Source organism: Dermacentor andersoni, chromosome 6 (assembly GCF_023375885.2).
Source record: "Dermacentor andersoni chromosome 6, qqDerAnde1_hic_scaffold, whole genome shotgun sequence".
NCBI classification, from domain to species: Eukaryota; Metazoa; Arthropoda; class Arachnida; order Ixodida; family Ixodidae; genus Dermacentor; species Dermacentor andersoni.
This window is the reverse complement of record NC_092819.1, coordinates 78,252,281-78,279,537: the sequence shown is the minus strand read 5'-3', so window position 1 is coordinate 78,279,537 and position 27,257 is coordinate 78,252,281. Positions and strand designations below refer to the sequence as shown.

Genomic DNA, 27,257 nt, shown 5'->3' with positions numbered 1-27,257 from the left:
CACATGAACCTCAAAAAATGGAGTAATGTGTAATTACAACTTTTGCAGAACCTTTGTAAACAACGTAACAAATTCACGTAAGATGCCAACTGACATATCAAATTTGTCCGCTTTGAATGGTCTAATGGATGCCGTTTACAGAATCGCGATATCTGTTCTTGATGCAGAGCTATTATCTTGTAAACTTCGTGCTTCTATTTTTTTCAAACGTCTGAATTTATGAAAATCCGTTTAACAAAATGCAAGCCCTAAATCAAAATTCCGCTTCCAACAGTCACTAGAATTTAACTTTCTCTCTCAAATGCAACAAACTTCATTAAAATCGGTCCAGGGGTTATCTCAGAAAAACGTTTTTGCGTTTTTACATGTATTTGAATAGGCCGCGTCGGAGTTGGGCCCGAGCTAAAGCTTCCTCTTAGTTTCCTTCCTCCGTGGTTACAACGTACTCCATTTTGACGAGAGCTCCGCGGTCAGAGTTGGTCTCAGTCTTTTCGCGAGCACTATGATTCGACTTTGTTGCCTTGTGGACTGCAAACGTAGCGACTGGCAATATGTCAAGCTGTGACATCGTGTCCCTCTGCAGGGCAGCGTACGAGCGAACTGGCTGCTGCGCATCGGACTGCCGCTATCCGATCGGCGTCAGGATTTGCACGTTTGTAGCTGTCACTTTACACCGGAAGATTACTAACGCACTAGCGTTTCGCGAGTCCCGTATTAAGGCAAACGTAAGCGCAAGGGGACAGGGTCTGGCCGCTTGACTGTGCCGTAACGGGATGAGCCGAGATGAACAGAAGGGCAAAGGTGAATGGTCTGCATGGTGCAGCCACCTCGTGGCATAGAGCTCAACCATACACAGTAGCAGCAACGAAGCGTATTCTTTTTTGCTGCTCGTGCGTATTTTTCGCAGGAGTGTAATCATCAACACGTTGTTTTTATAAATGTTTAAAATGTTTTACACTTCGCTAGAGCAATATTAGCGCTTTGTTTGGCTGGTTAAGCGCTGCGCCAACAAGTGTCTGGACCGTGCAGACCGATCAGGCCGCTCACGTACGTCTGCGCCAAAGTTCCTTCATCAGCTTGAGTTTATGCCTCCAGTCATTTGCCGATATGACCAGCTTGCCTGTGGCTAACGGAATACCAGACACGTTCGGCGCTACGACAGAATGCTCGCAACGCACGCTGCTTCGATAGCTCTCGCTTGGGGTCGACAGCCAAGCGGCTAGCGGAGAGGTTTCGCGCGGGCGGGGGCGGGCTTCAAAACAACCGGAAGTTGACGATGTGACGTCGCATCGTGACGCAAGACCAGTGAAGGCGGAGCTTAGCCCCACTCGCTCGGCGAACGAGTTGAGGAGGAAAAGCATGGCTGGGGAGGAGGGTAACTTCTAATCGCGTGTAGCTCCATTAATACGTAACGCCTCACTTAAATTGTGGTGCGAATGTTCTACTTAAGCTGTACCCTACGCGTCTACAAAATTTGTCCGAACCGTTTCAGGGGCCCTTTAAGAAGAATTGCAGTGCAGCAACATGAAAAGCAAACGAAACGACACTGAAATGACCCGCCGTGGTTACTTAGTGGCCATGGTGTTGGGCTGCTAAGCACGAGGTCACGGGATTGAATCCCGGCCACAGCGGCTGCATTTCAATGGGGGCGAAATGCAAAAGCACCCGTGTACTTAGATTTAAGTGCACGTTAAAGAACCCTTCTCACTTTACTAGAAAAATTACGGTAATTTTTTTTAGAAAGAAGTCCCTAAGAAGAATCGGAATCTGCAATAAAAAAAATCGACCCTGGGCATTTGCATATGGCGAAAAAAATCGACCCTCAAAGGGTTGAGTGAATTGCCCTGAAACAACTATGAATTCCTCCACAGCTGAGCAAACATCCCTGTGGCAGTTGCCAAGAGAGGAGGCTCTTAGAGAAACAATATTCAGAATGTTAAAGTTTAAACCAAGTTGACTGAACATTGATCGCAAAATGTATTTCCTTAAAGAAGAAAAATGGCGGCAGAATAAGAAAAAAAAAATCTATTGTCTCATATTCACCATGGATGGTGCACAGAGGGGAGGGTGCGCGACCAGCTTAGTGACGATAAAAATTTAATATTGGTGTTCGACAACACAATAGAGTAAAAACTACTGGTTTTTCAGGTGTGAGAGGAATTTTTGTGCCAAGGGAATTGGAGGTGTCGATATTCTGAAAAATGATCTGTAGCCGGGTTCAAAAAGTCTTGAGCAATTGCATATATTTCCTGAATCTAGCAGTAGTTAGGCAAGTTGATGTAGGAAGCAATGACAGTACAGGGCCATGGAGTGCCGCTCTCACAAAACTGTCAGCCAATTTGTTCATGAATAATCCATTATTTCCAGGTACCCAAAGTAATCCAATTAAATTTATGTGGGCAGGCACTAAAAATGAAATGTACATAAAAGGTTAATTCTACTATTTGTTGTGAGCGATGAACATAAAGATAAAGAATCTGTTATTATGACTACCGTCGATACTGATAAATTTAGTTTATGTAAGGCTAACACTACAGCTAGACATTCAGTCAGAAATACGGACACGTAGTCTGTAATGCTGATTGGGAATGACCAGTCTAGAGCAGGAGCGAAAATGCCAATTCCAGATTTTTCTCCACGCTTTGAGGCATCTGTTGCAATCACTGGAATTATACCTAAACCCAATAAATGGTCTTGTAATAGTCGATTTAATATATTGTGAGAGAGAAGTTTTGCATTGTTTGGGTAGATGTCATAATAGATGATTTGTAGACTCTCTTGCTCATTAGAAATTGCTGGCACCTCCCAGATATGTGCATTTAGGAGTTTAATCAATGTTTGTGCAAAGACCACCTGTGGTGTATGAAACCGAAGCCATTGTGCTCTGAAGAATAATGCAGGCTGGGAAATGAACATGTTTTGCAATCTTCTCTAATAGGAGATTCGTACATATTTAAGAATGTTTGCACCATCAGCACACGAAATATGCACAATATTGAGGGCAACCTAACTACTCGATGCAATATGTTACATATTAGCAACTAATTTCGGTAATCTGCAGCAAAATCGCAGCGCTTTCTGCTCAAGTAGAACAGAAGGGTGTGATTTATAAGCCGGCACACCAGAAAATAGTACACGTCCAAATTCTAAAATGGGCAGCACATACCTTTATATTATTAGAAGTGGGTGTCCCTGCATCCCCAACCGACTGTTGCATAGCTTACATAGCATGCCAACAGCTCCACTCTTGTTTAGCTATGTGGTCAATATGGCCAAGCCAGCTGAGGGAACAATCATAGGCTACAGCCAAATACTTCACTGACTTCACAAGAGGCTGTCCTGCACTTAGTTGTAGTTAATACACAAGAAGATGCGCCTGGTTGACAAGCAGTTAGTCTTCGCTACAAAATGGTTTGTTCAAAAATTGCTATGCTTGAAGAATAGAGTGGTAGATGCAGATTTTGTTACAAACAAATATTTGGGGAACAAATTGGTTTTATTAATGTCAGCAGTGAGGAATGACCACCAATCCATCATCTTGGTGTTTTAGCAGAATAAACCCCTTGGGAGAAGCATCATTAACCGAGTATTAGTTTTGAGAGCCCACCTTTTCAAGAATGGCCACTGCCGTCTCTAGGGCTATGAAAGAGAGATTCCAACATGTTTACCAGCAACCACTGCCTACACACGGGGCCATATCTTATGTAGTAACTGTAGACGGGTGAATTAGCTAGGTGTTTGTGAACATGAACTTACATTCGACTAAAACGAGCAGAGTGGCAAGCATTGACACCGCGCACATGGCCTCAAGTGATTGCTCCTGCTCTCTCTTAACAATGACTAGGAGGCGTGGCCTCACTCACAGAGTTAGAGACAATCATATCGGACTGTTTTCCTAATACACTTCAGCACTGCATCACAGCAATAGAGACGGGCAATGCACACAGCATATTTATTTACAAAGTGCATTCCAAGTGTCTTTCACTTCAAACAAAAGTTACGCGAAATGATTTTTGACCATAATTTCAGCATGACCACTATGTGGTGTGTAGTCCACACCTGCCAATATTGCACTGAATGCTCCAAATTTATTCTGCACAATTGTCATGATAGTCCTGCATTCCGTGCATATGAACAGCTATTGGCATGCGCACCCTAGCATTGATATCACGTCCCTCTACGATTGCTGTTCAGCTGGCCTCGATGCTGCTGCGCTGTTCGTCCTGGCCCAAGTAGAAGAACTCGCCATCCTCTGGTAGTGCTCCTGAAGCGCGCAGCACATCGGCTTTGGCACGGAAGTACTGGCGGAACCACTCTATGTGCTCGTGCTTGCGCTGGACAGAAATGTGTGGATTCTTGGACAAGCCCACCAACACCAGCTCCATGAAGTGGCGGATGGGGCCCCTCTCTGGAAAGTCCTTGATCTGATCCTCCAGGAAGACGTGCTCTTCGAAGCTCATTTGTGCCTCCTCATCCAGACCTGCAGCATTTGTGAGGAGGCTTATGGTTAGACCTTTGTCTATCACTTCTATTTGCATGCGAAATAACAACACTATGAACAATGTTAGTCTCAGCAAAATGCAGAGCACCATTTGAAAGAAGAGTATCGCTCAAAACAGGGGTAGCTAGCTTGAAAACAGGGATGATGACGTTAACGGAGAGAGAGGACAGTGGCAAGCTGCCTATGACAATGGCACCATGATTACAGCACAACGAAGACAACTCTGTGAATGGCTCACACGATGCAGTCCCAAGGTTGAATCCTGGTTGGGAACAGTTAAGTCATTTATTTAGTACCCTTTTTCACCCTAGCTCTGGCTCATAGAAAAGTATGGGCGCCAGAAAGCACCTTTGGTCGGGAGAAAATTGACCAAAAAATGAAATTAGCCAAAAGGAAATTAATGGAAGTCTACTGTAGTAAACCAAATACAATATTTACTCGTGTAAGACCTCCACGGCAAACTATTGAGGTAAAAAATTGGGCCAGCATCACAGACTTAACGTCGCAAAGACTGATGAAACAGCAGAGCTGTTTGCAGTTCTTTTGCCCACCTAAGTCCACACCAGAAATAGCCATCCTCTCTCTTCGCTTGAAGTTCTCCATGACGCGCAAGCCAGGATCGGACGCTCTTTGTAGCAGAGCTGCTTGACGTCGTTCATGCCGATGCGTGGCATCGTATTGCCATTTTGCTTCTGCTTGCCTGGCCCGCAACTCGGAATCGTCACCCATCTTCCGGCGCTTAGCTTCGGCAGTATTATCCTTATATTCAGATTCTTCCCGCTTACGCCTTACACTCACAAGTGGCTTCCTTCCTCTTTCACATTCGCTCGGCTTCTTCTTCAGGAGAAAGTATCTTCTTTGGTCAGCCCATCTCGACTGGTTTGGTTTGGATGACCTTATAAACTTAGTGCGTCTTTTTCAAACTTTCGAATTTTTCAAAATTCTTTTCACAAAACACATGCCCTAAATCGAAATTCCGCTTCCAACAGTCACTAGAATTTAAATTTCTCTCTAAAATGAAACAAATTTCATTAAAATCAGTCCAGGGATATCTCAGAAAAGCTTTTTTGTCTTTTACATGTATTTGAATAGGCTGCGTCGGAGTTAAGCCCGAGCTAAAGCTTCCTCTTAAACCCATAAGCAATATGACTGTCACCGTTACCTTGTCTAGTTTTCCCCTAATTGTACAGTACTTATCGTGCAATATTGGCAACTGGAAACAAGAGTCGCAATGAGTTGAGAAATTAAGCGATCTAATAAGGGAGAGAGCCAAGGCAACAGCCAAATAGGAAGGGAAAGTGAAAATTAACAAATTTAACCGTTGTTTGTGAAAATATTTATGGATAAAAATCTCTTTATTTAAAAACGAAGTAGAGAAAATGCTGCCGGCAGGGGAGAATGGCGCTTTTAACGTTATCTGTCAAGCTGCCCCGTGTAGGCACTTCTCTATTGTGCCTATGTGGGTCTTTTTCTAACCTTCCGTGGTGGGCACAGTACATCTCGTAGAATCACAGCGTCCTGTGCTCTATGCGGTTGTACGGGACTGGTGGCCACGTATCGTTACGCAACTTCCCAAATAACAATACGAGTCGGTTTTGGCACTTGGTAGAGCAGTAAACGAGGGATCCAGAAGAGCCTGTGATTGTTCCGCAAATATATATTTCTCTATAATTCTTCCAGAACTAATTAAAGATACGCTACTACAGTAAAATACAACTTAAGTGTGCAGTGAAGCCCCGCCCACGCCCTCATAACTGCCAGCCACTGTTCCTCCGCGACACTGCAAATAATTCGTACTTCAAACTTTTCCTGTTACCTCAATATGACGGTAACTAAAAATATAAAGCGCGTAATTTTATACGTTTTCCCTCGCCTGTTATAGTGGAATGGCAAAAGCCTAATTCTTTATTGGACTGAAATAAAATGTTTGCTTTGCTGCAGCTATTTATTGTCAAGTTTCACTTCAGTTGGCAGTGTAGTTTCATGAGTAAAACGGGTTTAGCAGTGAAATGAACTGTACCGCAGACTTGAAGAGTGAAATTCTCAGACTCCACACATTTTGTCTGCGTGTAGTATTGCACACCTCACTGCTTCTGCCGATGAAAAGTTTCAAGAACAGCGGACGCTCCGGAGGTATCAAGTATGATGCCATTTTGAAAAGGCCGCATGACGACGATTTTCTTGCTTATGTGATTGGCTGGTGGAGTAACACAACCCTGCATGGTCCGTGTGCCTTGGCTGCCAACTGCACTATAGTAACATTTATTTTACACTTTTGCTTGCTTACTTGTTCTTGGCCGTGTTCTTCCTGCGCGAGCCCATGTGACGTGGTTCCTTGTTTGCCAAGTAAAGGAGAGATGTATCTCACAGGTGTACCTGTGAGATGCACCTTATTTCATTTCTCTTTTGCGGGTTTATGCATCTTCATAACAAATGGCGGGCATTACTCACATTCGTGCTAGTAAAGGTGTCCTCCCCCTCATTTGCATAGAAAAGTTATCTTGGTTGCCCCCCCCCCCCCCTCCCCCACCGCTGAAAAAAAATCTTGGGTACGTGCCTGCCTGGACCTTATAAAAGTAGCGCCAACTGCCTGCAGCGCCTCCTGGTTTGCTCGAAGTGAAAAAGATCCAGAATGCGTGCACCTGATGCACCACGTTACATTATGCAGCTGAGCGATTTAACAGCTTAATCCATTAGTTAACATATTGCTGCTTTCCTTTTCGGTGAACAAACAGAAAAGAGCCTGGTTCTCTTCTTTGATTCCATTCTGATCTTATCACACGCCACGTCGACGTGTTGGCCGAACGGCCAGCAATGACATGGGTGCGGTGCAGGATACGGGTGAATTTGCCAAGCCGAACGACAGTAAAATAAAAATAAAAATAAAATGGCCAGGCGCGAACATGCGCACCAGTTCAGCGTCCCCATCAGAGCCGTACCTTCGCTTCCCTTTGCGGAAAGATACCAGCTATCATCACTGGCAGATCTGGCCGATCGCAAACATACGCTCTGTTTGAAAACTGTGAACCATGCGCGCCAGGCGCGCGTCGTCTGCTAGCTGCTCTTGGACCACACCAGGAGGCGCGCTAAGTTATTGTCCAATCGGGTAGCACGATGGTGCAATCAAAGCCTTTCGCTACTTTGAGAAGATCTAGGGGCTTTAATCGCGTGACCCTTCGCGCGCTGGGACGCGTGTTTATGGCATGTTTCGACAACAGCTCGCAAGCGCTGGTGTGGCACACTAGTAGAGTAGCCGACTCCTGCACTGAGATCCAAGGCTCGATCCTGGCGGAAGCTGGGTACATTTTTTTTTTCATTCCTGGCGATAGCTGCAGCGGCCAACTGAAACGGCTATTGGATTGAGCCCAAAACAGCTTATGCTGTAAAACGTAAACTGCTTGACAGTAGTGCCTTCAAAGTTAGCTTCGCTGCAATACAGCCGTGTTATGCGGCGACAAATACAAAGAGGGGGAAAGTGTCATTGTATGGGATACAGCACGTGTTCCCTAATTTACACGCGCACATGCACCGTTTCAGGCCACAGTACAAGCACCGAGACACCTAATCAGTTTATTTGCAGGCTTTCAGGGTTTTAGCTAGACCCCTGCTCTTTTGTTTGCCCTAAACATCCTCTCGACTTTTTGAATTTTTCCATCTTAATGCAATTCCTTTTTGCTAGCTTTTCGAAAAGACAAACTATTTTTCTCAGCTTCTCGCGGCACGGCGTGTGCGTATACTTAAGGAATGGGTTAACACTCTTATATACGAGAGACGCATGGTGTGCGAAATCAGGACTTAAATTGCCACAGCAATGTCAGAAACAGCTCTGAATGGCTGCTGGTATGCTTATTAGGCGTCTAGGTGCTCGGACTGTGACCTGAGACTGTGCATGCGCCCTTGTATAAATAATAAACGCGTATTATGTCCCGTGACAGTGGCTCCTTTCTATTGTTGGTATGCTTCACCGCAATAAGTTTCATATGCTTCAGGGTACTGCGGCAGAGTTGACCAGTCACGTTAGAATTATCTAGTGAAAGTCAATATTGAGATCGAACTAACGCATGTTTAGGCCATAGAAATGTATGGGCACCAGCTGGAACCCTCGGTTGGGATCGAATTAACTGAAATACCAAATTAGTCGGAGTCACATTAACAGAAATTTAATGCACTGAGAAAGTCAACAGCCATCGATACTAAATGTCTGTCAAACATGCAGACATTCTGCCGTGAAAAAAAAAAAAGAAGAAAAAACCAGGAACGGAAGCAAGACCATATGTGCAATCAGAAAAAGATTAATGTTTGCAATCAGCTTGAAAACGAATAGAAGCAATGAAAGAACAAAGTTCACAATATTTAAAATAAGTTAGGTAAATAATAAAATGAAGAGTTACAGTACATTTTCTAGAACTGGTGCATTTACAACGGTTGCTACAGAACCTGTGATGATGCACAATAGACAATGAGCTGATTTCCAGCAACTTCATTCAATTTTGCTGGCACTGCTGTGCCACAGCTTAGCTTTGTTTCTTCCATAAGCATGGGCTCACCCAAGGAATTTCGTAGGTTCTCTGTCACTCCCCTGCCTAGCTGCACCTGCCACATTCAAGCGGCAACATGAAGTTGCCGCTTGAATGCTTGAATGCTAAATAACGCTTCTAGTACTGGAAAACTGCAGGGGAAGCACTGCGTATGCCGTCTCCAAAACTCACACAATAACAGCAGTACCATCTCTTTCCATAAACTCCTGCAATCAGACTTGTCTTATGAGATCAACAAAATGCTTCACCTTCGCAGCCATGCTCCTGAGAAATGGCAGGAAACTGCAACAGTACAAGCCAAAGGTTCACTGACCTACTTCGTTGTCAATAGGGAACTTCCACAGCTTGCCCTGCTCCGTCCAGAGGATCATCTCCTCGTAAGCATTCTTGGGTGGAGGTGCCACCAACAGCTGCAGCTCGCGCTTTTGCAGTGTCTCCCATGTCTTTAGCTGTGGTACATCTGCATGTGTTTGCAAGGTGGATGATGGAACATGCTGGCCATGTGCATGCTGTTGCTGTACAAGCTATAGATACTTTGGTCCTTGCCATCTGTTGAATGAAGTCTCACAGCTGCTAAAATGCACATGCAATTTCTTGAAAGCGTCTTCGACAAAGATCTGCCTTATTTGGCAAAGCTTAAAGTCGCCTTGGGCAAAGTGCCTGGCCACATAGTATTTCAGCAAGACAAAGATTGTCATCAAAAGCTCTGGCAGCACAAGAAAGACTTGTGGGTATCACAAGCTACATGCAGCATTCTAACAAAACAACTGACTGTACAGCAGACTTCCTTGAAGATAAACTATCTTAAGACTGATTCTCTAATAAGCTGAATGGCTTGCAGACATTTGCTGATTCGTGCTCATTCAGTGAACTCTTGTTAGGACGAACACATTTTCAAGGTCCTTTTATGTCCATCTTAAAGAGAGTCAACTGCATGTTGAATGAAGAATAAACTGAACAAGCAATACAGCACTGTGAAATAAGCAACCATCACATGAACTCGGATAGCACTCATGTGATTGATGCCAAAGCTACCTCATTCTACGCGAAAGCTCTTCTCTGAATAGTGCTCCATTGAAAACACAACTGGGACCATCAAACATTTTTTTCAGAATATATTACACCAAACATGTGTATCCAGGGCCTTTCCGACAAGGCTTAAAGAAAAAAAAAAAATGTAGTATGCTTAAAGCCATGGTCTCTGACCGCTTGATGGTCGTCACCTGAAGAAGAGTCCGGATTGACCTCAAAATGTCACGATACTCTTTTGTGAACTTGGCTAGCTTACTAAACAGAAGAATGCAATGCAACAAGCTTGCATCAGGCATTTACTGGTACAAGAAGAATGCCACAGTGCAAGAATAATGCTGAAAGAATATTCCAGTCCTCAAACCACCTTTTGTTTTACAAGATGGGCTGCTTTTTTTCAGGTGAGACAAGCTTAGTGATTAAACAGTGGAGAGTGTTCAATGAAAGCCTGAAGTACCTGTGTTCTCTTCAATGTCCTTTGAGAAGATGCCAAGCCGTCTGTCGACGTCAAGTTCCAGCTTCTCCTCGATGCTGTGCAGTGGTGCAAGAGAAATAAAAGAAGAAAAGCAGCTAGTACCATGAAGACAAGACATTTTTGTCGCTGATAAACAGGTGCACTAACTGGGGTTAACTTAATTGTGTTTAAGCTAACTGTGGATATACAGCTGAATGATGTGAGATGAAGTCTCTCTTTCCAGGATAGATTGTTCTATATTTTTTACCTAAGTGGGGACAAATTGCACTAAACAGGACACACTACACTTGAAACTTCACCTGAGCTAGCCCTAGTGAAAGGGAACAGATTTCACAGTCAGCTCATCCCATCTTGTGCATGGTTCATTCTAATCCTAGCATGTGTCAGGCGGCCCATATTGGCACACTCCTTGCAATTTTCCTAGCAGGTTTCAACAAGTACATACTTTAAACATGAACAAAAGAAAAACAGACATGCAATAAGCGCTCCTCGTATGTAATGTTTATTTGGAGCAGACAACACATATATAGAAAATTAGGGAAAGCGTGCAGACTGCACCATTAATAAGAAATAAAGAACTTTACAGCCATATTTCAATATAACAATGAAGCCTAGTTACAGCACAGTGACTGTCTTTCTTTTGAATGCTTCTTAAAGTGCACGCTTTTTAAAACCTGCAAGTATGAACATACTAGTAGTCCCCTCCAGCAACACATATTTAAAAAAATTTTTTGCTTCACTTATTAGCATGGGTCATCACAGATCTGCAGCTCACCGATGTTGCTTGTCTGCGACCTGTCGTCGAGCAGCGGCCTTTGCGTCCTTGTTGACTTGCTCTGTCAGTGCATCGATTGTGCCCGGCAAGAACTCACTCTGCACTGTGCCAAGCTCACGGTCTCCACGGCTCCGATCTCGGCGTGCATAGGCACTGCCCTCCTGCTTTCCCTGCTGCTTGGCCTTCTTGCGCTCGATCTTCATGCCGACAAAGAGGTCACTGCATGCAACAAAGGGTGTAGGAGAGGACAGCATACCTCTTAAAACTTGCTAAGTGTGAATTTGTTACTCTCCCATCATCATGCAAGTCACTCACACATGATTTGAGCCACAAGCATGGGTTGCTTTGTTATGCAAGTATTCAAAATACTCTTTGAAAGGAATCACTTGAAAGATTTATGAATTATGGCCTAACATGAAGTGATCAAGTGGTTGAGCAAAGGATGTTGCTAGAGCCAGTGTTTCAAGGGGACTTGTATTTGTTGGGGCAGCAACTGCTTTTCTTGGCAGAATTTATGCAGCTCACTATCCCCACCTGTGCCCGCTAATCTTCCACCCTCATACGGCGCAGGGGAGAGTGAGCTATTTTAACACTGCCAATGAAAGCAGTGTCCAGCAACATCCCTTCTTTGACCACTGTTGCTCCGTTCAAGTCATCATCTTCCTGCGGAATTCTGGCTTGTTCGGAGCCATAACATGATGCGTCTGTGTGTCACATGTTACCTTTTGTCTGTCTGATTTGCAGCTTACACAGTTCGTTATCGAATATTACTCCATATTTCGAATGCTTTTAGGAAAAAAGAGGAAGGGAACAGGGCAAAAGAAACACTGATTTTTAATCGTCCTGTTCCTGTTCTTATCTCCCTTAAAAAGTGTTGGAAACATCCAATAATGTTAAGTTTACAACGTGCCCAACTTTTCGTGTTACATTATACACAGTTCACATTAGATCACACAAAGGAGGCTACACCCACCTGAGGGTGGCATTGTTGTCCTTGTCCGGAGCAACATGCTCGTTGCCTTGTCTCTCTTGCGCATGCAACCGGAGTTGTGCCAGCAGCTCTGACTCGGTCTGCTCCTTTTGCTCCTCACTGCTACCGAGGCTGGCAGCCACATCTCTGGCAGCCTGCACAACTGCCTTGCCCAAGCCCCTAGTCCTGGACAACAAATCATCCATCAGTACATTAGACTAGAACTTCTTTATGCTATACAGCTTGGAATCAAAAAACATGTTCACTATATTGAGAACCTTGCTTTGAGCAGAGTAAATTTGACACCTTGTTTCAGCCAAATGGATTGTACTGATGCTAACAAAAAAGGTTCAATCAGCTTGCAAACAAGCCAGCAAACAAACAAACAAACCAAAAAGCAGAATCCTCGACAAGTTAGTCAGTATAGACTCAAGAGAAAACCAATTACGTTACTGAATGGTGGCAGAAGAACTGCCATTAATCAATCAATCAAACAAACAACCAGGTTTGTATTTTCCAGTTTTATTGTTACAGTAGAGCATAGAAATTTAGTCAGTGCTTTGCTATGTTATATATACAGTGGCACTTCTTTAGAGCAACCATCAGCTGACATTAGCAAATAAATCATGTTCCTTAATTGCCGACATGTTGTCAATTGCACTTGTATTGCTAAGTATGCAATGACTTCCATTTTCATGTGCTGCTAATGAGTATCATCTTGGTAATACCGCGTATTGGCTATTTATCAGTTTCCCTCTTGTTATAATTAACAGTCAATCACCTAACGATATGCGCTTAAATTGGCACTAAAACACATTCTGAACATGTTAAGAAAACGTTTTTGATCTGTAGACAATGCTGCCAAGAACAAGCGAGCCGAATATTCTGTTGCATGCAGCAGGGTGCCCACAATTTCTAATAACAGATTGCTTGCTCTCTCTTGTGGCTTTCGAGGCCCCCTCTTTTTTGCCACAGTCAATGACATCACAGACAGCGCGAAACCCTATAGATACCCGCCATTGGGCAATTGTTCATTACAATGAATTACTCCAAAGCAAAAGCTTGCTCACACATGCACGCCACTACAATCTTCCAGCAAACAGGGAAAAAGCAATTGTTAGTGACCCCTCCCATCCTGTCCCCACTCCTTTGTTGCTTTCTACGCATCTGGCACATATGTGAACCACATAAGAAGAAAAAGAAAAAAAAAAGGAGTGGTAGGCATTGCTATCAATGAGTTGTGAGAAAAGGGGCAAAGTAAACATTGTGTTCTAAACAGTACCGTTTGTATTAGGTAATCGTAAAAAAATTTATTTGTGAATATATAAACTGAAAGGGATCACACTCATAAAGGTGGTGGATTGGGCAGTCATGGTACCTACTGCAAGTATCATATAATCACCATGTCATGTCGGTTGGAGACCTTGGCAGAAGAGAAAACCCATTTTGTACCTACCCAGAATTCAATCCTGTGTCAACAAAGTACCAGCCGTCATACCATTGTCACCAGGTCAGCTACTGCTGACTGACTGGGTTACATGTCTTAATGGGGTTTAAGAAAACTTAATGGTAATACCATTACTAGCAACCAGCCCCTGACATTAATATCCCATTCAGGCACTGTGTGTGTGTGCACACCAAAATTTTGCATCAAAAGCAAAAGCACTGTCGGAATTGACTGTATAGTAAAAGCATCTTGCACACATCTTGAAATGCTTCCTATTAGACCTGTGCTGCACATTTGAATAATATGTGCATAGTGTTTCAGTATAATGAGCTAGAAGGTAGAGAAGAGGACGTTCACTCTCGATGTCAGTATGTCATTATGCAGCTGGTTTACTTCATTCACTGTTGTTCAGATTGTTTTACATTGAGTATATTTTAATGTGAATAGCATTATTTGCCTACTTCAGACATTTTGAGCCTATCTGGCCACTTACCCGCTGCCATGTCAATGTCGTACTATCGTTACCTCTTCAGACACGCCCTTTCATTGCTGTCTTGTCATCGTAGTCATACCACCTTTGCTGTTGTTGTTCCACCGACATAGTTGCTTCATCGTAATTCTGTCGTAATCATGTTGTCATTCACTCTTAATTATGCCACGGTCATCATGCCATCTTCGACACTACATCATCGTCAGAGTCGCTGTCATGCATCCTGTCATACTGTTGTAGTCATGCCGTTGTGCTTGTGTCAACATCATCCTCCAGCTTCGCCATATTACTGTCGGCATGCTGTCGTTGTCTTGGCATTGCTCTTATACAATCATCATTATCCCATTGTACTCAAGCTGCCATCGTTATACCATCACCATAATTTCAGAATTGTCATTACACTTTTGCCATGCCCTCGTCGGCACACTGCCTTTGACGTTCCATTGACGTTATGTCATTGTTATGTTATTATGTGATTTGGCAAAAACGCAGCACAATGTAGCCTGTGGATGACAGTTTCTGGCAAAAACTACGCTTTTCAAAGCAGCTACGCTTTTTAAGGCACTTTTTAAGGCAGCAGTATTTACACAATTTTGCACATCATCTGTTGGTTTGAAGGCCTTTTAGTTTCGCCAGTTAAATGATTATATGTAATTGAAGACATATTTTTGGAGAGTGCTGACACAGCCAATTTCATGATGCACCAGCAGTGGTAACACACAGATTGAAACCACCCTCTGCATACTACTACTATAGCTGGGCAAGAAAGGCTCACCTTTCTGCCTCTTCTTTCAGTGCGGGCTTCTTAGGGAGCCCTGGTTTGGCCAGTTTGAAAGATATGCTGCTGGGATCTGTGCTTGCAATGGATTCAATCTGCAAAGGAGGACAAACCATTTCGTCATAATGCTGCCAGAGCTTAAAATTTATTGGAGGATATACATGGTTATAACAGGCACTACTTGTTGCTAACGGTGCAGTCTGCAAAATTGTTTGTGGTTAGAATCAGAAGCAGAATCTGAAGGAAAGGTAGAATGAAAAGCTGAAGATTTGTGGGTTTGCATCAGTTAAAAGCGCTACGAAATTATTTTAGCAGGGTTAACGTGACCGTTACTTGCTGAACAAAACACTTGCGATTCTTAGTTTCGGTTAGCATAGCTGAAGAATAACTGAGTAGCACACTCCGAGTGTCGAAGAGCGCAGCCAGGAAAAGAAAACACGAAGCAAGGGCTAGATGTGACGCTTTCTGGTGAATAGCGTTTGGCGGCTCTTCGTCAAAGTTTCGTGCAGTGCCTACGCATGTGCTCTGACCTTCATGTCGGAGAGCAGAGCCGAAAGTTTGTCTAGTGCCGCTTTCTTCTGATCGGTTGGCTGCTCGTCCTTGGCTTGATGCTCGCTGTTGCCTACCAGCTTGTCGGAGCTCTGGCCACTGGACGAGCAGAAGGGTCTGGCAAAATGCGGGCCCCACCGGCACGGTCTCGTACGAGGACGCAGAGCGCACCGCACACTGGCGAGCATGGCTCTGCGAAAAGACGTGTAGCACTTGGGTAAACCACACCGTGTAGAGATAAATACAGTTGTCGCTAGAGAATCATTAAGCGGGAATTGACACCCATCCTTGCTTGATGGCTTTGCAAAAGCAAGAATGCGAGTTACGTAACTTCAAAAAACTTGCGCACCTCTGATACCTCTGGCTAGAAGCAATGCGCGAACAACACATGGAAGCCGCCATATTTTGTACCAGAACTGCAGTGCCACTCGTGTCTGTCACAGAAAAAAAGAAAGACACTATAACTTGGTTACACCATTAGTTTGATTCTTCAAGCCTATAAAGTTACCACGCTTAAGTTTACTTTGAAACATAAAATGTTTGATAACTGTGAGCAACAAATTGTTTACGCCTAAATTCCTTCACGCGCTCACAGGTCTCCGCGGAAGGGTTAGCAACACTGGTCATAACGGCGCGCCGGATCGCACGTGCTTTGTCAAATGTGTGGTTTTGTTTGTTGTCATAATACATGCGGCGACCGCTGTCAAAAGGGCAGCAGCTTGTAGCACTTTGTGGAAACAGCTTTTGTTTTTAGCATATTCTGAAGCAACCCAAGAAGCGTCCTCGCAATGGCAGAGCTGCTGCCAAATGTTGACATCGCGGGTACGTAAACGTGACGCCCTCGCGCGCGTAATCCGCACGAGCGACAGGAATGCGCGCGGCTAGCGCTCCAGAGGCGGTCACCGCGCGCGCGTGAGCGTGCGGTGCTTGTTTCTTGTGGTGCGGTGCTGATTAACTTTAATCCCCCAAGGAACACGAGACATGATCAGAATACGCGGTAAAACGCTTTACCCGGTGTCTTTGACAATGCGTAACTTCTTCGTGCCTTGTAAGCGGTCTCTGGGGAGAAACGCTGAAATTTCACGCGTTAGGTACGTTACACGCAAATGAAGTTAAACGCGACAGAAAATCCCGGGGGAGAAATGCATGGCACGAATAGATGCTTGGTCTTTGGGTCCTGCCCTACTTGCCGTGACCTTACTGCCATGAAATCGATCAATATTTGACTTCAAGGACGTTCGTGTTTTTTACTGCCCTGGTGTGTTCTGCGCAATGGGCCCGACCGTGTTCTGCTTTGAGTCCAGTGATTACTATGACTACGCAACACTCCCAACAATGACTGTCCGTTAAAATTAAAATTTTCCTTTCGCTCCATCTTCAATAGGCCAGTTTTACGAAGAGTTGAGCGCTTGACAAAAATTACATTTCTTTTACGAGTTTTTTCGCTCGTTATCTAAAAGTGTTAACGCTTCTGGCTAGAAGCAATGCAATAAACCAAGTATGGACGCCACAGTACTTACAACAAAATAAGTTGCTGGGCTCTGGGCTTAAAGAATAGGAAACGTACCTTTGTCACTGTCACCACAGGAAATAGAAAAGAAAAGCAAGCGCCCATCACAGATGCATTCTATGGTTTGCACTGTTTCTAGAAAAGCTGGTGGAAGTAAAGCCTTTCTTGAAACATTTGCTACAATATGTGGCATCTTAGAGGCCTGAGAGTTTATGAAGGTTGCAACAGCTTGTTATATTATTCTCCAAGCCAAAAAAGCAGTTATAAAAAAGAAGGCATGATACAAGTTCCCTTTTAGCTTTACAGACAGACTGTGCTCGTGGCGACATATTTCGAAAGCTTGACAAAGGGGAAACAGAGAAATCATGTGGGCATCTCGTGTCTTTGTGGATGTGGACACAATATGAGTGAATTGAAACTACCGACATATTTGATAAAATTATAACAAGTAAATGGGTAGGGAATTTCACTCACTCTTTGCCTTTGATCAGAAAGGCAGGGCAGTATAGTTTGTAACTAATTAATTTTCAGCCAAAAATTAGATCCTGTGCTGCCAATGTTGATTGTGTATCATTTGCAGTGTTAACCAGAATCATGAGGTTATGAGAAGTTAAGACTAGTTTTGTCTGTGCGATATGCATTGCCAGCTCGTTAATGTTAGGAGTATTGTTCACTTAGGTATTAAACAGAAGGACCTCCAAAACACTACCCTGAGGTATGCCTTTAATTATTGGCAGAATATGCACTCCACAAATGTTTTTAAATATTGTTTCCAGCATTATTCCTCATTCTTTGCAGTGCCAAATGATAAGCATTAGATGCTAAAGTCCCTAGGTAGTTTGGTCTTGCAATTCGCATTTATAGAGCGAGCTGTAGACCTGAGTCACTTCAAGGTTATTTTGAAATTGGGGTTCCAGTGTACATGCACAAGCACCTCATACATTGTTTTTAAAGTATGTTTTCTATATGCGTATAAAATGTGCCACTCTACAACTGGCCTGCTCTAATAATTTCCTAAATGCCGACCATTTTTTTTACAAACTGAACCCCTAGTTACAGACTAGGGGTTTCAGTTAGGTAATTTTCAGTTATTTGCCAATAAAAAAATAAGAGCTCTAAACCCTAATTACAGTTTTGTGGCTTGGGGTAGTGTTTAGGCCAGGAATCCACCTGGCACAGGAGTGGGTACGTCCGGTGGTAGGAAGAAAGGAAAAAGGGTCTATTTAACGTCAGTTACTCTTGCTCCAGATACGGAAGCCCACTACATGTAGGAGCATACTAAACGTCCGAGTTCACATCAAGACACGTCAGCCATTTAATATGCTTATACATGGAGTGGGCTTCTGTATCTTGAGCCAGTGTAGATAACATAATCTAAACCCTTTTTCCTTCATTCCTACTGTTCGGCATACTCATCCCTGTGCCAGGTGGATTCCTGGCTTAAACGCTACCCCGAGTCGCAACAAACTGGTGGCAGCGGTGGGATTTGAACCCATGGCCCCAAAGAGACTGTTGCGATGGAGCCTCATTTTGCAGGAATACCAGAATACTGCGGCGAGGTCAAGTATAGGAAAAGAAACTAGAATAAGAATGCAAACGGCCCGAGCTGAGGATTTTAAGCAATAAATGCAGGGTATCTTCTTGAAAAATAAACATGTGTTCTGCATGTGTCGCTATCAATGTTATTGATATTGGGCAAGTAATTCCTGTCTTGCCGAGGCCTGACCACAACAAAAAGAAAGACTTTTGATGCAGAGGGGGGCTGACATGTCCTGATGTGAACTCAGACGTTTAATATGCTCCTACATGAATTGAGCTTCCATATCTGGAGCCAGTCTAAATAATGTTAAATAAACCCTTTTTCTTTCATACCTACTATTGGACATACTTATCTCTGTGCTGGGTGGATTCCTGGCCTAAACGCTACCCCGATCTACAACACAGTACAATGAGTGAATATGGGGTGTCAAAAAATTACGGGGTGTGGGTTTCTCAAAAGAAGTTGAATTTCTGAACAGCTTGTGCCTATGGTCAATAAAACCGTGCCGCACTGAATTGGTTGCACATAAACATACAGACTGGAAGTCGAAGTACCAGGCTGTGTGCCCAGGATGTGAAAATATTCAGCCTTTCCTTGGACCCTGCACCCCTAAACTTTTGACACCAAACAATACTTTATCACCAAGTGACAGTGGCTTCATCTACTTTTTCTGTACATTTTACCATTATTATCAAACCTTTAGCTACCAGATTCTTTCATAAGAAAATGTACACAATTAGTTAATTTCTTTACATGAAATTCTTGCACATTATACCCGGATAAAGAAAATATATATTTCTTGTGTGGTTTGCCTCTTATATTCACCTAAAACATTAATGAAAGACATTTGCTCTAAAGAGGACTTTCCCTCTGCACACATATAAGGCTTGGACGAAATTATTTGAACAGATTATAGTAAAATGAATTGCATAGGTGAGTACCGAAGCCCAAATGCACGACGAGAATTGAGCTTACAAGAATGGCTGATCTCCGACAAGCTAAGCAGAGGAAACTGAGACGTGGACGAGTATGGCTTGTCTTTGGCGATATTAGTACTAACAGCTAGGACGAGTACAGCTCAGGCTTGACAGTTATAGGGTTAATGTGGGCTGGTGCAGCGCACTATACTGACGGAATAAAACGTGTCAATTTAGGGCTAATTAGTGTGCATACTTTTGTTTCCACAGTCTTGAGTTTGAGTTACATTGGCATGGATTCTTGCTCTCAAGCTTAGATCGGTGTTCCTACCAACGGACGCATAGCGACATGACATTGCACCCTTGAGTAATCATGCTTATTCGGTGTCCTACTTTAAAATTTTCCTGCCCAGTTTCATTCCATGAGCACCTTGTTGCAATAAAAACAAAACAATAAAGAAAGGTATTTGGTTTGTAATATTTTGTGCTTTGTTAATGTGTACTGTTGTGAACTTTTTCCTGGTGCAGAGGTTGAACGAGACCCTGGCTTTCTTGGGTTTCTAAGGTCCCTGCCAGAGGTATTGTTTCTTCTTTTATCTTTGACAACTTCTTGGACTGCTTTCAGTTCTTTACTCTCCAATTAAGGTGCTGTATAAGCAATGCTTCAAACTCTTGAGCGTTGTCTGTAATGCGTACAGCGTAAAGTTTTTGAGTGGACCTTTCTTGAGTAGGTTTACCTGCATTCAAATTCTGCCTTTTCCACACCTTAACAGCTGCTGTAGCTCAGTGGCTGTGGCATTGCACTGCTGAGATCAGTGTCGCGAGACTGATCCTGACTGAGGCGACAGTACTCTGTTGGGAGCGGAATGCAAGAACACTTGTGCACTGTGCATTGGACGCATGTTAACCCTTGGAATTATTTTTCAACTTTAACTTTATTAATTTTTCTAGACTAGAAACGTCCTCCTGGGCTAAAAGCTGCCATAAGCAGCTTGACTGGACCCAAGAGACGTAGTTGTATGTGGCAGGATGATAACGGAGAGTACTTTAAACCATCAAACATATAACATCAAACAAGAACAATTGTAACATTTTCAAATATAAGCCTATTGACAGGATAATTATCTTGCGATACAGAAACAAACAACATTCAAGGATATTTGATAAGATTAAGAAAAAAATCAACAAAGGGCACCACACAATTAGAATCATTATACATGAAATATATATGTTTACATGTGAACAAAACACATCTTCAATTCCCTGCGAGAAAAATTAGAAGTGTCAGTGTAATTATTAAGGATTTTTGGTAAATTGTGTTTAATAGATTGTAATTTGTATTCAGTGCGAAAGCGTGGCACATACCAAGGATCAGGGTTTCTTAGATGTACTGGTATATTATGGCGCTGCAAGGCCGCTATGGATGTAAGCCAATTCCTCAATTCTTTTGCAAAACAAAACATATGCAAAACGCGATATTCGTAATAGCGGTCTACCCATATAACTTGGTATTTCTCTGACAAAGTTTTTGTCGTCGATAGGGGATTGGCACTGGCAATGTGCTAGAGGAGTGCCTTTTGTAATGTAATTATTTTATTCATGTTTGTTTGTGTTGTGGTCCCCCATACTAAACTACAATAATTAAATTGGGAGATAAACAATGCATGATAAATTTGTAATTTAGTTTTTACCGGCATGAGAGCTCTACAGCGAGCCAGCACCCCGGCTACTGTGGAAAACTTACTGCGAAGTTGATTAAAATGAGTATCCCAATTTAGATGACAGGAAAAAGGTATACCAAGTATGTTATGTTGGTTAACTAGCTCAATATTGTTATCTAAATAAGTTATTGAATGTTGCAGTTAAAAAAATTTATTTCTTGCTTAAAAAAGAACAGCTTTCTTCTTAGCAGGATTAATTCTGATTCCATTCAACTGTGACCACTTAGACAGATTACGTAGCAGTGCATTACATCTAATAATTAGTTCGTTTGCATCCTTTCCAGTACAGACTAAAGTGCTATAATCTGCATATATAAAGAAATCAACTGTAGCATCAATATTTACTAAGGCATTAACATATACATTAAATAATAGTGGGCCCAAAACACAAGAATGTTCCCAAAATACCAATTAAAAAAGAATGCTTGATGTAATCGGCACAACAAATAAACACGAGAGATTCATTAAGGATCATATACATATTTAAAGAACACACATACGAAATTCTCTTAAATAATGCTAAAAAATGTTGGCTTCACTTCATTGCTTGAAGTTAGCTTTTTCAGTTCTAAGAAAGCAAAAAAAAAAAGTAGATGTCCCGAACGCGACTTCCAGTTGTGACGCAGACAACTGCTATGTGAGATTGCATTTAGTTGTGCAAGAAGGCCTGACTTCTTACATGACGATGACGACAATGCCATTTTTCTTGTTGCGATGTTTAAAAAATGCTTCCGCTACGATTTCATTTTTTTCGCAGTGTTATCTGTGACTGAGAAACATAGCTAGGTGCCTGAATGTGCTCAAATTGTCTTTGGTGAGATAAATTGGCACTTATTACCGTTTATGAGCCCAGCTCTTCCAGAATAGCTGGGGTGTAAAGTGTGGACATGCCTAGGTTATCCATGGAGGTAATCCCTTTCGGTGTCGAGTTTTTTCGAAGGTGATGCATCCCCACTATGGCATTTCCCCCCCCCCCCCCCGGATATTATTAAACAAACACAACAGCTTATGTTTGGTTAGGCATAAGGAAAAGAATGACACTGTCAATGGCAATTGCACTTTTAGTATGATACTTACATTCCTGTCTGACAAAAGGAATAAAACATGCAGCAGACCCAAAGATACTGTTGTTCTCAGTACTTTTTCACAGTGTTAAGATCTGAATCCAATGCAGTCAAAGTTGCTTCTACGTCGGACAACAAGCTGTCATCTTCTTAGTCTAAGCTTGCCTTGTATTTGGAGCTGGAAGGGCTGCCGCTCCAATCAACTGTTGAAAGACCCGTGCGAGCAGCCATTTCAAAGGGATCAAGCGGTCACGCTCAAGGAAAGAGTGCTTTTGTTTATTCGAACTCAACCAAACAAAACAAAGACAGCAACAGATGAAACAGGGAGTACAGATTAAAGAGGTAAGACAGGAGGCAGAGCCACACTGGAGAAAGCATACCAACTGAAGGAGCACCCTTGTCAACGAGAAGGAGGCAGCTCTAGCAAAGACAGTAGGAAATGGGGGGAGGGCATTTTTCCTGAACAAGCAATAGAGTGCAGAAACATACAAGAGTGGTGGCCTTCTGCTACAGCACGAACACTTAAATGGAGAACTGATGCCATAGTGGTGTACAAAGTCCTGGAGCCATACACCTCCCACCTGCGGACACGTGGTGCAACCACGCCCACGGAGCGGTATGTTCTGCAGCTGCTAACAAAAAATGCAGACTTGGCAGACGTGTCGAGAGGAGAAAATATGCTTCTAGAAATATACAACAGATGGCAAAACCACCTTGGAGCTTGCCAACTCATTGTTATTGTGCACATCTGAGTGGAGAGAGTGGAAGACATATGGGTACCTCGGTGACATGGTGTAACAGACATGAGGAAATGTACAGCTATGTCAGTAACACTGAAAGAGTTAGAGAACCCCAGGTTCCCAAAATTAATTTGGAGCCATCCATTGCAGTATCTTCCGTAACCCACTGTGCAGCTTGGAGATTAAACACCACAATTTAAATTTCTACTCTTTTTTGTTGTTATTACTGGGCTTGAAGCTGTGTTGCTGTGCCAGTGCGCAGCAGTGTCCACATTGCTCCACTCACTGAGCTGAGTTTTAGTATCTGCATGGCCTCCATAAGTGCTAAAGGAAGTGGCCGAGAATGATACCACGGGGCCAATGTTATGACCTCTGAGATTGGCGTGTTGTGCTGTTTGATCTTGGAGGCCACGGTATTGGCACAACAGTATCATTCTGACTTTTATGTAGTCGGCCAAAAAAAGGCTGCAAAAAAATTTTGTGGAAAGAGAACACACACGTGCACGGTGTAATGCGCACATATGTATTCACCGCTGCAGTGTAATGAAAAATATAGGTCAGCCACCATTGCGCACAAAGCCTACTGTTGTAGTATTGCTACCAAAGTTTGGGGAACTGTGTTAGCTATAGAAGTTCACAAGTGCACATCAGAACCAATGTTTAAGAAGAAAAAAAAATGTCTTGTGTAAATAGCTGTGTATGTCAACGTAAGGTGCACCAACGCAGAAAAGACTATTTTTAAAGATCTATACTGACATTATTGCACCAAGTGATGTTATTGGAGTCACTCTTGATTATAATTCATAGATTATGAAGGGCTTGACTTGAAAAGTTATGCTCCATCTCACAAGTTTTTTGTAGCACTGTGGAAGCTGTAGGAGGACTCCTTAGCTCCTTAGCCTCCTTAGGAAGGCAGAATGCCTCTCGGGATGTGTTTATCCATGCTGTGTCTTCTGCTCAGCATTTGCTTGCCATCCTGTCAGTACATGCTCCATGGTTGATGAATTGATGTAAAATTGTTTTGGCATTGTAACCATAAAGTGCATGTTGTAACCATAAGCTGCACATGAATGCGACAGCGGGGCTTTGCTTCATCTATATGTTTTGTGAGCAGTTTGTTGCCTTCTCCTTAACCAGTAGTAAAAGCGAATGCCCTTATAAATGTTCACCTGCACCGCATCCTGTGCTCAGCGTCTGTGTGGCATTTGCTTACTGCCATCATCACATACCATACCAGAGGGAGCAGTAAATTATTGATGCAGTGAACAATTAGGCCTTTATAGCATTCAACATTGTTGATGCATCACAATTGCTAATTCCGTGGCACCATCTGCTACGCCGGTTGGAGGTTCACTTCCAGTAAGTAGAAAAGGATGGGTCCCATATGTGTGTCCTATACTGAGACGACAGAATAGGACATCTGTTCGCCGTGATTTTGTTGCGGAGGGCCAAGAACCTAACTGTGGCTTTATCACGTGCAGTTTGTTATTTATTTCTGCGTCCCACATGCGTTGCCAGTGGTTTCGCAGTTTCTTTTGTATGAAAGGTTTCAGATCTGTGACAGGGACCGAAGCAGTAGCATTAACAGCATGGGATGCAATTGACGTGGCCATCTGGTCTGCCATAACGTTACCTTTGATTCCCCTATGGCCAGGTACCCAGCATATAATGATATGCTGGTTAGATAGATAAGCTTTGCACAGGTCGGAATAGACCTCAGTGAGTACAGGATTTTTATGTTTGCAGAGTGACATGAAGGCCTTCAGCACACTTAGGGAGTCTGTATATATAACGGCTTTTTGGAGTATTGATTTCCTTATATGCTTTACAGCCGACAATAATGCGTAGGCCTTTGCCGAAAAGATACTTGTTTCTGGATGTAGTACATCGTATTCCGAGAAGGATGGACCGACGGCTGCATAGGACACCCTGGCATGCGACTTGGAAGCGTTTGTGTAGAACTCTGTGCACGAGTGCTTGTACTGAGGTTCTAGGAAATGCATTCGGATTTCGACCTCTGGAGCATGCTTTGAAACTTTTAGAAAGGATACGTCACATTCTATGACCTGCCAGTCCCAAGGAGGTAATAGCTTGGTTAGGTGCATTAAGCAATGCTCGAGGAGTGGAACATGCATTTCATCGCTAAGCTCCTGCACACGCAGCGAGAAAGGCTGTCTTATGGAGGGACGATTGCGGAAAAGTGTAGCACACGTCATATTGGTAACGGTATTAAAACATGGATGTTCAAGATTAGAGTGCACTTTAAGGAAATATGTAAAGCTCATGCATGATCTCTGCAGGTGGAGTGACCACTCATTCGATTCGGCATATAAGCTTTCGATCGTGCTTGTTCTGAAAACGCCAGTGGCTAAGCGGATACCTAGATGGTGGACAGGATCCAGCATCCTTAGCGCGCTCGGGGCGGCAGAGTTATACACTATGGCACCATAATGTGGTGATGCGGTGAGAGGCTGACTGTCCTCCATGTGCTCCTGGAGTGTCGGGAAGCCGAAACGGAGAGAAAGAAACGTTTTCCGCTTGCATACCGTTATTTCATCCCTCTACACCCGGCTATGCTTCTTGGTGAGGAACCGCTTTTTAACACCAAGGCAGTCCTCAACTTCTTAAATGATGTCGTTCTACATGTTATAAGCCCATTAAATTCGTAGAGCTTCCTCGCTCCAGGACTTGGAGGCATGTGCATAGCACATGCTTCCAAGCCCTTGTGTTTCAAGGGTTGTAGGGAGGCAGTAGTGCTCTAGCATATCTTATAACCTGATATATGTTACACATCGTATCATTCCTTTGAAATGGATCTCAATGTTCATAGTACATGTCATACGTCATCGCCATAATCTTATTATACAGATTTTACGCACTTTAGAACGACTATGTTAAGGCCCCTTTAAAGCCACGACACACCAACTTCATAGAACTCATAATTACACTGCGAATTCATTACCACGGACATAGTGCTCTTTGGCCATACTTGGCCCTTGCGCCATCTCGCCCAATCTCGCTTACGTTGTTAAGACCATGGAGCGTGCGGTGCTTAACCATATGGAGCCTTACCTGGAAGAGAACGAGATATATCCTGACAACATCATTGGCTTTCATCAGGGGCTGGCAACGCAAGATGCTATTACGCTGGTCAAAATCCACATACTAGACAACACAACAAGAGGCGTCAAGGCCATCCTAGGCCTAGACCTAGAAAAGGCCTTTGATAACATACGGCACTCCTCCATTCTACAGTAAATCTCAACACTCGGACTTGGTCAGCGTCTCCATGACTACATCCCTGACTTCCTGAGGGGAAGGCAGGCCTCGCTACGAGTCGGGTCCCTGCAGTCGGAGCCAGTTGTACTGGGCGACAGGGTACCCCGCAGGGCTCGGTGATATCCCCTACCCTTTTTAACCTGGCCATGATAGGACTGTTCAGGCAACTGACTCCAATCGAGAACCTCCAACATACCATCTATGTAGATGACGTGACCATGTGGCTGGCAAAGAGGAGTGAAGGACAAATCGAGCACACTTTACAACATGCGATCCGAACCACTGAGGAGCACCTCAAACCAAAAGGCCTGCGGTGCTTGCCGAGCAAGTCTGAGCTGCTGCTATGTAGACCCAAAAGACGAGGTCCCAAACCGAAGGGATGGGACACGGGCACCAACTTATGCATCCGCCTGTACACCTCTGAAGGCAACACGATTCCGGTGGTCGGTCACATCAAGATGTTGGGCATGACAATAGAGGCGAACCGCTCGAACACCATTGCAGTCACTAAGCTCACCACGAAGGCCGAGAACGTCACATGCCTACTGAGACATGTGGCCAACCGGCATCACGGGCTCAAGGTGGACAAGCTGCTTAGACTGGCACAGGCCTTTGTAATCAGTCACTTCGTGTACATCGCAGCCATGCACATTTGGTCCAAAGTGGAGAGAGACAAGCTTGACATGCTTCTGCGTAAGGTCACCAAGAGAGCCATGGGTCTACCCATGCGCCGAGGCACTGGATGCATTAGGCATGTACAACATGCTGAGCAACATTGTGGAGGCACAGGAACGGGCACAGATCACCAGGCTGTCCGGCACACCTGCGGCAGGTGCATCCTATGAGAAATCGGCGTCATGCCTTGGGAGATCGAGTGTAACAACCACGGGCTAGCACCCGACCAGAGAAAAAAGATCAGGACAGCCCCTCTGCC

The 27,257-nt window shown here is 43.6% G+C and overlaps 2 protein-coding genes across 2 annotated transcripts in view; one reads left to right on the top strand and one right to left on the bottom strand.

The window, feature by feature from the left end:
* Window positions 1-3,933: 3,933 nt before the first annotated feature.
* Window positions 3,934-16,001, bottom strand: mRpS31 (mitochondrial ribosomal protein S31). Its single transcript, XM_050171180.3, has 8 exons — window positions 15,902-16,001; window positions 15,534-15,744; window positions 15,001-15,098; window positions 12,292-12,474; window positions 11,319-11,537; window positions 10,526-10,599; window positions 9,353-9,499; window positions 3,934-4,480 (listed from the first exon to the last, which is right to left on the bottom strand). The coding sequence occupies exons 1-8, from the start codon at window positions 15,952-15,954 to the stop codon at window positions 4,191-4,193; spliced, it is 1,275 nt and encodes a 424-aa protein (XP_050027137.1). The 5' UTR covers window positions 15,955-16,001; the 3' UTR covers window positions 3,934-4,190.
* A 177-nt stretch (window positions 16,002-16,178) lies between these two features.
* spel1 (DNA mismatch repair protein spel1) overlaps window positions 16,179-27,257 on the top strand; it is a 104,767-nt gene continuing 93,688 nt past the window's right edge. The window contains exons 1-2 of the mRNA XM_055066407.1: window positions 16,179-16,374; window positions 20,048-20,097. Of these exons, the coding sequence (XP_054922382.1) occupies window positions 16,341-16,374; window positions 20,048-20,097 (84 nt within the window). The 5' untranslated portion in view covers window positions 16,179-16,340. The remainder of the gene's footprint in view (window positions 16,375-20,047; window positions 20,098-27,257) is intronic.

What these genes read in the sequence shown, in the direction of transcription:
- mRpS31 (XM_050171180.3), bottom strand. Translation starts at nt 15,954, where the DNA reads ATGGCGGCTTCCATGTGTTGTTCGCGCATTGCTTCTAGCCAGAGGTAT. An exon ending in GACAACAATGCCACCCTCAG is followed by an intron (nt 11,538 to 12,291) that starts GTGGGTGTAGCC and finishes TGTTGCATGCAG; the next exon opens with TGACCTCTTTGTCGGCATGA. An exon ending in CCCTATTGACAACGAAGTAG is followed by an intron (nt 4,481 to 9,352) that starts GTCAGTGAACCT and finishes CAAATGCTGCAG; the next exon opens with GTCTGGATGAGGAGGCACAA.